This window comes from Pongo pygmaeus, chromosome 14 (assembly GCF_028885625.2).
Source record: "Pongo pygmaeus isolate AG05252 chromosome 14, NHGRI_mPonPyg2-v2.0_pri, whole genome shotgun sequence".
Classification (NCBI taxonomy): domain Eukaryota; kingdom Metazoa; phylum Chordata; class Mammalia; order Primates; family Hominidae; genus Pongo; species Pongo pygmaeus.
Window position 1 is genome coordinate 108,991,156 of NC_072387.2, and position 11,676 is coordinate 109,002,831.

Below are 11,676 nucleotides of genomic sequence, written 5' to 3' on the forward strand. Positions count from 1 at the left end.
GACTCATGACAGAAAGTAATGAATGTAGTGGTTCTTGAATGAGGAAGGCAAAGGAGATAAACAGAAGAGACATAGGAGGAGTTACAGATTTCAAAGCTGGTGATGAAATGACACTCCCCACTAAAACAAGAATGTAAAAAGGACAACCTAACTTGGGATGAAAAGTGGCAATTTATGCTTCATAGATGCTGAACTTAAGGAGCTGGTAGGACAGCCAAGTAGAAGAGTCAGGCAGGAAAACAGAAAAGCAGGTCTAGGGCAGGGCACAATGTGCGATAGAAGCGGGGAGAATCAGAACTGAGATAAAACTGTGGAAATTGCAATGAGGTGGTGCCCCCCTTCGGAGTGAAGGGAAAAAATTAAATTCTATAAACCAGTGGTGGAGAAGAGACCCTTTAGGAATGCCCCTTTGTGGTGACTGCACAAAAAGAGTGAAGAAGATAAAGGAACAGACATCAGAGAAGAAGGAGGAGACGCTGGAAAATCCTGTTCCACAGAAGGGAAGAGGGTGCTTAGTCATATGGGGTGAGCACTGAGAGGCCACCCCACACTAAGGACATGAGCAGGTCACAGGGATAGGGAGCTGTGGATGGTGAGGAAGCAGAGGCAGACCAAACAGCCAGTGTAGAAGTAAAGACAAGAGCTGGGTCAGTAGAGCCAAGAAGCCCCAGGCCAGGGAATAGCCAAGGGCAGAGCCTGTGACAGATAGCCTCTGGCATCTCAGAAACTCCCAGCCCTCCTCTCTCCACCACTTGCTAAGTTCTGAGCAACTTTTTAAAATTGCAGAAGCTCAAATATACAACAGGAAGAAAAAGAACTATCTCTTAGGAGTAAGTGGCTTCGCTCTGAGGGCTCCAATTATCACAGCACATACTCAAAATCATTTTTCCTGTCAATATTGGCCAAAGTAATAAAAGTAATACATGTCAACCGTAGAAATCTGGGAAGGACAGAAAATCGGAAGAAAAAAAAAGTGAACTTCCCATCATCCCACATCCAGAGAACCACTGTTAACACTCTGCATTCCAGTTTATGTTAAAGACTAAACACAGATAGGTCAGGCCGATAGCCAGTCAACGAATACACATGAGAGATTTATGCTAAAGAAAAACAATTTTATGACAGGTACACTTTTAAAACCTCATTCTTATCAAACCTACATTCCATACTGTACAGTACAGCTTATGTCCATGTGAATGCGGCCATGGAGTTGTAGAATGGGGTAGCTCTCCAAGCAAAAAGTTTAACTTAACACTATGATCGAGAGATCTCTATAGACAAATAGCTATGGGGCAAATATTGTTTCTAAGCTTACTGTTTGACTTTTGTATGGTACTCACAGAGACAGACGTTTAGTGTTAACATGGGGAGGCAACAGGCAGAGTGGCTAGGAGCTCAGGGTGTGAAGTTACAGTGCCAAGCTTCAAGACCCAGCCCCCGTACCTACACTGTGACCTCGAGGTGACTTAACCTGTGTGTGAAGCCCTCAGATGCATTCCAGGGCATCATAGGTGGTCAATAAATGCTGGCTCCAGAAATATTTAGTCAAGATAATCAATCTTTTCCTTTAGTAACATAATAAGAGCTTGCATTTGCTAAGTACTCACTATTAACTACTTTACATGCATTATCTTACTTAATCTTTACTTTTAAAAAACTCTCTAAGATAATACCTACCAATCCCAATTCTCAGATGAGCAAACTAAGGCTCGGGCAATGTACGTTGCTCGAAGTCCTCAGCCAATCAGTGGCAAAGCCAAGGCTCACCTCCAAAGCCCAGGTCCAACTGGTTTCTTCCTGAACTTTCATACTTCAAAAATCCCTCTCCAGGCTGGGCGTGGTGGCTCATGCCTGTAATCCCTGCACTTTGGGAGGCCGAAGTGGGTGAATCATTTGAGGTCAGGAGTTCAAGACCAGCCTGGCCAACATGGTGAAACCCCGTCTCTATTAAAAATACAAAAATTAGCCGGGTGTGGTGGCACACGCCTGTAATTCCAGCTACCTGGGAGGCTGAAGCAGGAGAATCACTTGAGCCTGGGAGGCAGAGATTGCAGTGAGCCAAGATCGCACCACTGCACTCCAGCCTGGGTGACAGAGTGAGACTCCATCTCAAATAAATAAATAAATACATAAATATCCCTCTCCAGTCTTACATGATTATTTCCCCATGTTTTATGTGGTTTCTTTTATTTTACAAATAACTCTTATATTTCACTATAATTTATTTCAGTATGTGCTATAAGGTAGAGCTCCAACATTATTATTTGTAACACCATTTACTGAATGGTAACTCACCATATCCGACTACTGCTCTCATGATACCTAAGTGCCTACACACACACAGGCCTGTTACTGGATTTTCCCTTCCATGTCACACCTCCCACCCCATTCTTGGGCCTGCCTGACAGAAAACAGTCACATCATTTACTCTCAGGATTACACTTAGGGAAGGTCTCTCTAGGAAGTATATGTTCATGGCTGGTTTGAACTTCTTTCCTGAAATAGTTTCAAAAAGACAAAGGAAAAAAAATCTATTTCAGGATGTGTTCTCAGCCAATCAATGAAATTGTTCCCAAAGTTGGCAACTGTATTTCTCAAAACCTCTCTCCCTTCCTCCAAAAACTTGCTCCTTTGCCCAAGCTGCTCTGCTTCTTCTTGGTCCTACCTGAGCATACTAAGCATTTGCTCAATTTCTTATTCTTTCCTAGAAAAAAAAGGATAAAAGTCTCCCTTATCTCTGCATCTTCCAGGTCCAGTTTAATTCTTAATAAATTCTTTCCCAAATACACTGGTTCTGTGCTTTCATCTTCCTCTGGTCACTGAACCGCATGTTTGACTCTTTCCATGGTACGCCTTAGTACTGTTAGTCACTTTAGCATAGGTGACTGACCCATCCACCTATTTAGATCATAAACCCTGCACCGGCAAGGGCCTACTCTGACGTGGTATCATGTTCTTAGCACCCAGCAGAGAGCCCTGCCCCAGAGTCAGCCCTCAGTAAATGTGGACAGTGATTTCACAGTTCCTTCCCTCCCTGTTCAAACTCAAGGCCTCACTAATGTCCTCCTGACAGTGTACTAATAATCGAAAGGACTAGAAGCCAAAGGAATGGAACCTGCTGTTGATGATCTAGTCCAAGATGGGCCTCCACCCTGCTTCCTGTATTTTGGGACATTTCTGTTTTCTCCACTGGACGGTGGAGAAAAACAGTGCAGAGAAGGTCTGGCCAGTTCAGTTATCAGCTTACTGACATCTGATTTTAAATTATAGCCAAAAACGAGATTTTACCTTACTTGAGAATTTCAAAGAACACCATTACCGGGGTCTCACGTTACCTGCGACAGCACTGGAATCCTGGGCTGAATAAACGGGGCAGTGAGGGAAGCCTCAGGCAGACTCAGGGACACTACCATCCCATACCTTCTGTCCGCCCTCCTCCAGTAACACCAAGCGAAATTTAGAAACGACCTCACTTGGTTTCATTTGTATTGTTGGAACTCAAAGGGGTGAGCAGTGGCATCGCTGGCAAGGGCTTGACATCGAAGAAGAGTTTGAAGCTGAACATAGTAAGATAAGATCAGTAAGGAAGCCGGGCAGCCAGAAGACTTGTATATTAATACCCAAGTGCAGGACAGTCAGCACACCCATGCAAAGGGATGTGACCTGATATTCACACAAATCTTTCAGAGAAAGGACACTTGTAGGCCTTGAGTGGTATTAATACTTCCTCTTAGATCTAGGCCATTATGATGCCATCTTTAATACATCTGAAAGACCTGAGGTAAAATCCTTTCAGGAGCTCCAAAAGTAATCATAACTCAATCCTGCTCAGTGAATTCTTTCTAGCTTTTCTTCTGAGCTTGCATACGTTTTGAACATGCTACCTTCCTGACTATTCTAAATTATGGAAAGCTAATTCTGAAATTGTGAGGATTCTTCCTTCATTACCAAAAATCATACGTTACTTTTCCTACAGTTAAAAATGTTCCTAGTAGTACCTCCACTGCTTTTATAAAAGCAGTTTAGGGCTGGGTATGCTGGCTCGCACCTGTAATCCCAGGAGTTTGGGATTGCTTGAGCCCAGTTTGAGACCAGCCTGGGCAACAGGGCAAAATCCCATCTCTACAAAAAATACAAAAATTAGCTAGGTGTGGTGGTGCATGCCTGTAATCCCAGCTACTGTGGAGGCTGAGGTAAGAGGATTGCTTGTACCCGGGAGTTCAAAGGCTGCAGCAAGCCATGATTGTGCCACTACACTCCAGCCTGGGTGACAGATTGTCTCTAAAAGAATAGTAAATAAGGCAGGCGCAGTGGCTCACCCCTGTAATCCCAGCACTTTGGGAGGCCGAGGTGGGCGGATCACCTGAGGTAAGGAGTTCAAAACCAGCCTGGCCAAATTGGCAAAACCCCGTCTCTACTAAAAATATAAAAAATTAGCCAGGTTTGGTGGCGGGCGCCTATAATCTCAGCTACTCAAGAGGCTGAGGCACGAGAACTGCTTGAACCCGGGAGGCAGAAGTTGCAGTGAGCCAAGATCATGCCACTGCACTCCAGCCTGGGTGAAAAGAGCAAGACTCCATCTCAAAAAAATAACAATAATAAATAAATAAATAAATAAATAAATAAATAAAAACAGCTTCAAATAGAAGCCCATTGGTGAAATAACGGACTCTAGAAAAACCTAGTATCCCTCTTATTTAACAGAGCAGGAACCTTGAAGTTCAGAGACATTAAGCAACAGTCCAAGGGGACTTAACTAGCTGGTAGAATATATGCCAGCCACCGCCTAAGAGCTTCACCCACATAGCTCAATTAATCCTTCCAACAACAATACAAGGAAAGCATAATTATTATCTCCAATCTACAGATGAAGAAACTGAGCCCCAACAAGGTTAAGTTATATACCTAAGACTGTACAGCTGGTGAGGCATAAAACCAGGTTTACAACCCATGCTCTAAACTACTAAACCTCTAAGATTAAAACCCAGAAGTCCTGACCCCATGGAGGGTTCTCTCCATTAAAAGAATTCTGGCTGGGCGCAGTAGCTCACACCTGTAATCCCTACACTTCGGGAGGCCGAGGCAGGCAGATCACCTAAGGTCAGGAGTTTGAGACCAGCCTAGCCAACATGATGAAACCCCATCTCTACTAAAAACACAAAAATCAGCTGGGTATGGTAGAACACACCTGTAATCCCAGCTACTCGGGAGGCTGAGGCCAGAGAATCACTTGAATCTGGGAGGCGGAGGTTGCAGTGAGCCGAGATCATGCCACTGCACTCCAGCCTGGATGACAGAGCAAGACTCCACCTCAGAAAAAAAAAAAAAGAATTCTAAGGCTCATGAAAGAGCTAACCATGTTTGATAAGGCCTACAAAGCTTTTTTAGGTCCTTATTAGAACAAACTAACAATCAAAGATTTTTTAATATAATCTGGGAAATGTGAAGAGCATACCAACAAGTTGTTAATTTTATTATGACACAGTTATGTAAGAATAGACCCTATTTTTAAGTAATATATACTAGTTATATAGAGGTGAAATGATATAAGGCCTGGGACTCACAATCACACATGAAAAAGAATAGGAAGAAGAGACATATGAAGCAAGTTTGGCAAAATCTTGATAATTATTCAATCTGGATGATGAAATATGAAGGTTCATTACACTATTCTCTCTACTTTTTGTATGTTTATTTTCAAGCTTTTCAAACAAATTAATATAAAATCATTCATAAAAGTCCATGAAACTGAACCCATGAAAAATGAAGCTATTGAACAATGAAAAATGGATAAGCCCACGTTATGTTTACATTTTAAAGCTTGTTTTTAATGGCAGCCTTTATCATCCACGGAACTATTTAATTTTGTTGTTTCTGATCTCATGACCATCCACTCATCAATACTTGAAGTGTGGGAAGAGCTACTAAACCCATACGTAGTTTAATTTTTTTAAATCCATCTGCATAACTGCTTTATTAGCTAGATAAGAATATTTATTGAGCATTTATGTTGTGGGCATTGTATTAGTGCTGACCCAAGTTATCAGACACAGAACAGAGTAATTACTTCCATCTAAGGACAGATGCACAGACCATGGGATTCTAAACCTGGCATGGTTGCTGCTCTGCCTCCTGAGAAGTCCACAGTTACCTTACCTCACCTCTCAGACCTTCATACAACAAAGCCCGGCCAGAACTTATGTGGCAGGTGCACCTGCTGTGGCTCCCTGGCAGACACTGGAGCCACTAGAGGAAGTAGGCAGTGGCAGAGTACCAGGCAGGAGGTGGGGGGATGAGGTGTGTGGGTAATTTTCAGTATCTGTAAGCCCTCCCAGATTCTTCCTTCTGCAATTCAGAACCATCACAATGCATTTCCTATTTCCCATTCAGCCAGGGGCCCTCACATGCCAGAGCAGGCCCACCTGCTTCCCTGCATTTTGTATCTGTTCCATCACAGGTTTCATCAGACAAGTGACCACAGACAGATCAGACTAAGAGTTAAGTCAACAGCCGGGCATCTGGCTCTTCATGCTTAAGGGTGTCCAGGGAAAACGGATGTACTACTAAAGTATCATGAGGTAACACAGTTGGCAGCCTGTCACACGTGGGAATGGACACTCCTAGGTCACCATCAGTAGGCCATCCTCCGACGGGAAGGGCAGATATTCGGGGACTACTGCACATCAGCAGTGTTGTGTCTGCACCAGCACTCCTGGGCTCCATCTACACGGCTTATTAAACCAGTACCTGCAGCACTTTGGAAATCATGGCACACTGGTACACTGTATTTACTCTTCTTCTGCCTCAAATCCCTGATGACCACGGCAGGCCCCAGATAAAGGAACCAAGTTCTGTGTGAGAACAGAAAAGATGCCAAAGAAGTTGCAGGCTTTATCCTTAACACACACTGGCAAAAGTCACGAAGATGCTGGAAGCCACACATAAGTTAGTTGATTATGGAAGAGATGGCCAGGTTCTGGTCTATTCCCAACTCCTGCTCTACTCCTTACCTAATCGACTTCCCTAAAATAGAAAAATTAAATCCTTGTTTACTATGGATCAAACTGGAGTTTAAGAAATCTGGAGTGAGTTGGCAGAGCTAGCAATCGAGAGAAAATTCAAACTGAGCAAACTGAATATAGAAATCAGCGAAGCTTCATCTCCACAAACGTCATTCACGCAATTCTGTGTCTGCCCAGGAAGGGCATCGATCTGCCACCAAAATGATGCATCCGCCCCTGTGTTAAGGGGCCCGGCACTCTGCCCCGACAATCCCCCACAAAGCCCAGACAACCACTTCCAAGGCCCATCTTCTTGCACTGTTCCAACAAACACAAGTCACACCCACCCACAAACAAGCCCGTTTCAAGAAAACAAATGCCGGCGGCAACGCAAGGAGCTGCTAAAAGTTTCCAGCTGCCCTGCAGAGCTCGCTCCTGCTCAAACGTCGCTCCACTCCCACACCATCCAGGTGAATCGGGCTGTAGTGCATTTCCAAATACAGCAGGACCAGCGCTGGCTGTGAAAAAGTTAACTGAAAACTTCATCTTTCTCACACCTAGAGGCCTATTCTCTAAAGACGTTCTGCCACGGGCAGATTCATTTTGGGCTGATGGCTTTGCTTGCTTCGAACCCCCAAACGTCACAGGAATTTGCACCAATACTAAATTAGCGAGGGTTCCCATCATGCCCCCCAAGCCTTCCCAAAAGGTGGCCAAACTTCAGGATACCGGCTTGGAGGTGGGGGGCGCAGGAGAGGATGCCGAAGTCCTTCCCTCCTGGAGTTCAGCCAACTCAAAGGGTTCGCAGGGGCATCTCCCACTCTGAGCGCAGACTGGATGAGGAAGCCCCCACCTCAATTCCCCTCCGCCCCTCCAAAACAGGGAAGGAGAGGGAGGCCGGGGGAGGGATGCGGGGGAGGGGGGAGAGTGTAATTTCCCAGTTGACAGCAGGTAAATTGGGAGAGACAGGGGTGAAAAGAGTGAGAGGGCGACGTCACTCCGCGGAAATTTCCCAGTAGGAAGGCGACAGCGATGGGGACAGGATCTTGGATGGCGGGGAGGGGTCTGGGAGTTGCAGCCCCTCCAAGACCTTCTCTTCTCCCCTGTCCAACTCCCTCCCGCCGGCCCCACCTCTTGATTCCGCGGACCCAGCAGGGTCGGCCGCTCTGCCTCAGCCCTGCCGACTAAGAGGCGCCCGGCCCGGGCCCGCAGCTGCCTGCGCCCCCGCCACCCTCCCCCGGCCCGCGGTGGTCCCGCACTCACCAGGAGCACGGAGCCGCGCACCACCTCAGACACGCTCTGCCGCAGCTCGGCCGCCGTGCCCGGCTTACTCAGCGCCCGGGTGAACTTCCGAGTCTCCGCCGAGGCGGGGAGCAGCGGCGGCTGCGACATCCTCCTGCCCTCGCCGCCTCCGCCTCTGCCTGCTCCCGCGGCCCGGCCCGGCCGCGCGGCCGCCAGGTGCGCCCTCGGCGCCCGGCCCGCTCCGCCCGCCCCGCCCGCCCCGCCCGCCGCTCCCGGCGCCGCCGCCGCCCGCTCCCCCCGCTGCTCGCCGCGAGTCCGGCCGCCGCAGCCCGGGCCGCGCCCTCTGCGCCGTGTCACGCCCCAAGGCGCCCCCCTCGGCGTCCGCGGCCCCCCGCGATCGCAGCAGCGCCCGCGCTCGCTCGGGGCGACCGTGCGTGTGGCGGCGGCGGCTCCCCCATGCCACCAGCCTCCCTCGGCGACCACTCGCCGGGCCGCCTCCTCGGGGCGGGGTGTCCGGCGCGGCGCGGGCGGGGCGGGGCGTCCGGAGGGCGGAGGAGGGGCCGGCGCGGAGGGACGGCGGGCCAGGCAGGTCGGCGCGGGCCGGCGCTGGAGCTAGGCGGCCGGACTGGCAGGGGCGGCGTGCCGCGCGGGACCCTCATTGGGGAAGGTGGGGGGTCGGGGCCGCCTCCGCTCCGGGCCGCACGTCCGAAGACCGGAGGAGAGGACTGCGCACGCCACCAAGAGGGCGCACAGCTGAGGCTGGACGATGCGCGGTCTCAGAGCAGGGTTTCCTGCCCAGGGAGCCCGGCTGCGCTCGAGGGGACCTCGATGTCACCGGCAGGGTCGGAGCTCGGTGCACCACGCCCCCCTCTGCGCCCTGGGCCTCTGCGGGGACGGATGTCTCAGGAAAGTAGCCTTTATTTATGCGGCACCGATCGGAACCCGCGGCCGGCCGGGCGGACCTGGACGGAGCGTCCCTGCTCGGAACCTGGCGCGGGGCGCCGCGCGCTCGTGTGGCGCCTCGGCCTCCCCACCGTTCGGTCTCCGGAGGCACGGAGCTCGCGGCGGGACGATGACGGTTGGGCCGGGCCAGGCGTGGGAGACTCCCAGACTCCGGCCCGCCGGGACGGCCAGCTGTGTCACCCTGGACGTGGGCAATACTTCGGAGCCTCGGTTATGTCGCCTGTAACCTGAGGACAACTGCCTGGAAGGGGCTCAGGTGACACGGCGGCCCTCACGGGGGCCGATTTAGCCGGTCTGCCGCCCCTCCGCGCCGGACCGCCAGGCGGGGTACCCGGGAAACAGGAATGCGCCGGCTTGCGAGCCCACCGTGACGCAGAGCTGGCGGCCGCTAGCGACAGCCACCCTGTGAGGGACTTTCCCCCCAATACCCTAACCGCTTTCCCGTCCCTAAGGGTCCCCTCCCGCCCCGGCTCCCTTTCTGTCTCTCTGAGGAAGCACATCGCAGCCTAACCGTCACAGAGCCGCGAAGAGGGCGCGCCAGGCGGGGATTTGCGCCAGGCCCGCGGCGCATGCTCAGTGGTTGGGGACTGGGCGGGTACCCCGGGCGGGGAGCCTGACTGAAGGGCGGCTCTGCTGATTGGTCGGGCTGCTCACGCCACGCCCGTTGCCTTTCGATGGACAGTTCCTTACCTGCCGGGTCGGCCTCCGCAGAGAGCGGTGGCCTTGAAAACCCAGTTTTGGGAGAATCCCTGCCGTGCCTCCCGCCCCAGTACCCAGAGGTTTCGTAGCCGCCATCACTGCGGTGGAGGAGGCCGCCTGTTGCGTCCCACACCACCAGAAAGCCTAACACTGGCCTGAAGCGTAATCTTAAAGTGGTAGGAGAAAATACCGATTTAGCGCAGAGAGCAAAACGCCTCCGTTCCGGGTTTAATGGGCAGGTCTGGAGGTGAGGCATGCCGTCAGCACTCAATAATTACTTGCAGGATCGGATTGTTTCCCCAGTGGGTGGGGACTGCAGGATGTAGCATTGAGTGAGCCTGACAGATTGGAAGATAAAACAAGTGTGATAATAAAAACAATTACACACTAACCCATTTCCTCCTCCGTGAAATGAGGGAATGGCCTAGACATTTTCCAGACCTCTTCTGTCCTAAGAGAGGAGCTGGGTGACAGAGCAGGTGCAAGCCGGCCTTTCCCTGCCTCCCCGGGGAACTCAGCTCGCAATGACACCTTTCAGCTGCAGGAGTGTGGCCGCTCAGTTCTCATTTGAACTGTTGACAACAGTTGTCTTCTGAGAATCATGAATTAGAGCCTGCCTTTAGGCTTCTGACTCCCTCAAAGGTACCAAACAACACAAACTTTTCCTCTCGTTACCTTGGCTCTCTAAGCTGTATCTACTTCTATACAAGGCGAACAATTTTGTCTTTTTAAATTAAAAACAACAACAAAAGCATCTAAGGTTGTAGGGTTTTATATTCTTTTTTCTTTTCTTTTTTTTAAGATTACAGTAGAGTGTGTGTGTGTAGTCTAAAGAACAAAATTTCAACAAATGGTTTTAAAGATCTAATTGGCTTCTATTAGCAATGCATGAACCAGGCAGCATTCTGACTACAAAATAAACAGGAGCTCTGTGGGAATGGAAGAACAGCTGGGTTTTGTTAAGGTAACTTAAGCAGGAACAAGGGAAAAGCATAGTGCAGAAAGCACATTGGGTGACTTCAGGTTACTCTCCTTTATGGTTTAAAGCACAGGGGGCTGCCTTAGCTGGCTCAGGCTGACTGGGCCCAGTTTGATTGGTTGCTGTGAATCTCCTGGTTTTTGGAAACTGGCCCTTTGGGGGATTTTCCTGTTTTTTAAAGTCTGTGTTTAGTTACGTGGCACTTAACACAGTGGCTTCATTTTAGTTTGGTCTGTTGGGGACTAGTTCAGGAGCTCAGTCCAAGACAATGACCTACCATAAATTTTATTTAAATATATGTATATCTGGAAAGTGAAGAATTTCCAAACCTAACAATTTTATCCATATCTCTACCACTCCTAAATTCTGTACTTGCTTGCTGATTCAGTATATTCTAGAATTGGCAGATTTTCATTTAGGAAGCAGAGAACAACACACAATGTGCCAATGGTAGTCACTGGCAATGTCTAACCAAGCACAGGTTCTGACAGACAAGGCAGCATGGAAACGTGAACTAAGCCCAGGAAGATGGACCCAGCAACCGAGAGTGGAGCCTCTTCTTCCTGGTGACATGTTGTTGATAACAAATGGGACATTCCTAGTGTTAAAGTTTCAGCAGAAACTTGGTCCCTACTGTTCGGGGTTGAATTGTACTCCCCCAAAAGATATATTGAAGTTCCAAACCCAGTACCTGTGAATGTGGCCTTATTGGAAATAGGTCTTTGCACATGTAACCAACTTAAGGTGAGGTCCTACTGGAATAGGTGGGCCCTAATTCAGTACGAATGGTGT

At 49.5% G+C, this 11,676-nt stretch overlaps 2 protein-coding genes across 7 annotated transcripts in view; one reads left to right on the plus strand and one right to left on the minus strand.

Annotated features, from left to right (window-relative positions):
• Nucleotides 1-8,755, minus strand: part of DOCK9 (dedicator of cytokinesis 9) — a 295,897-nt gene extending 287,142 nt beyond the window's left edge. For 5 of the 6 annotated variants that reach the window (XM_054446016.2, XM_054446011.2, XM_054446023.2 and 2 more), the window contains exon 1: nucleotides 8,265-8,755. In XM_054446016.2, coding sequence (XP_054301991.1) covers nucleotides 8,265-8,393 — 129 coding nt within the window. In that variant the 5' untranslated portion in view covers nucleotides 8,394-8,755. The remainder of the gene's footprint in view (nucleotides 1-8,264) is intronic. The other variant, XM_063651070.1, reaches the window with a different exon arrangement.
• Nucleotides 8,700-10,528, plus strand: LOC129011364 (collagen alpha-1(I) chain-like). The gene has a single exon (XM_054446195.2). The coding sequence runs from the start codon at nucleotides 8,700-8,702 to the stop codon at nucleotides 9,435-9,437; it is 738 nt and encodes a 245-aa protein (XP_054302170.1). The 3' UTR covers nucleotides 9,438-10,528.
• Nucleotides 10,529-11,676: the final 1,148 nt, after the last annotated feature.

What these genes read in the sequence shown, in the direction of transcription:
- LOC129011364 (XM_054446195.2), top strand. Translation starts at nt 8,700, where the DNA reads ATGCCACCAGCCTCCCTCGGCGACCACTCGCCGGGCCGCCTCCTCGGG.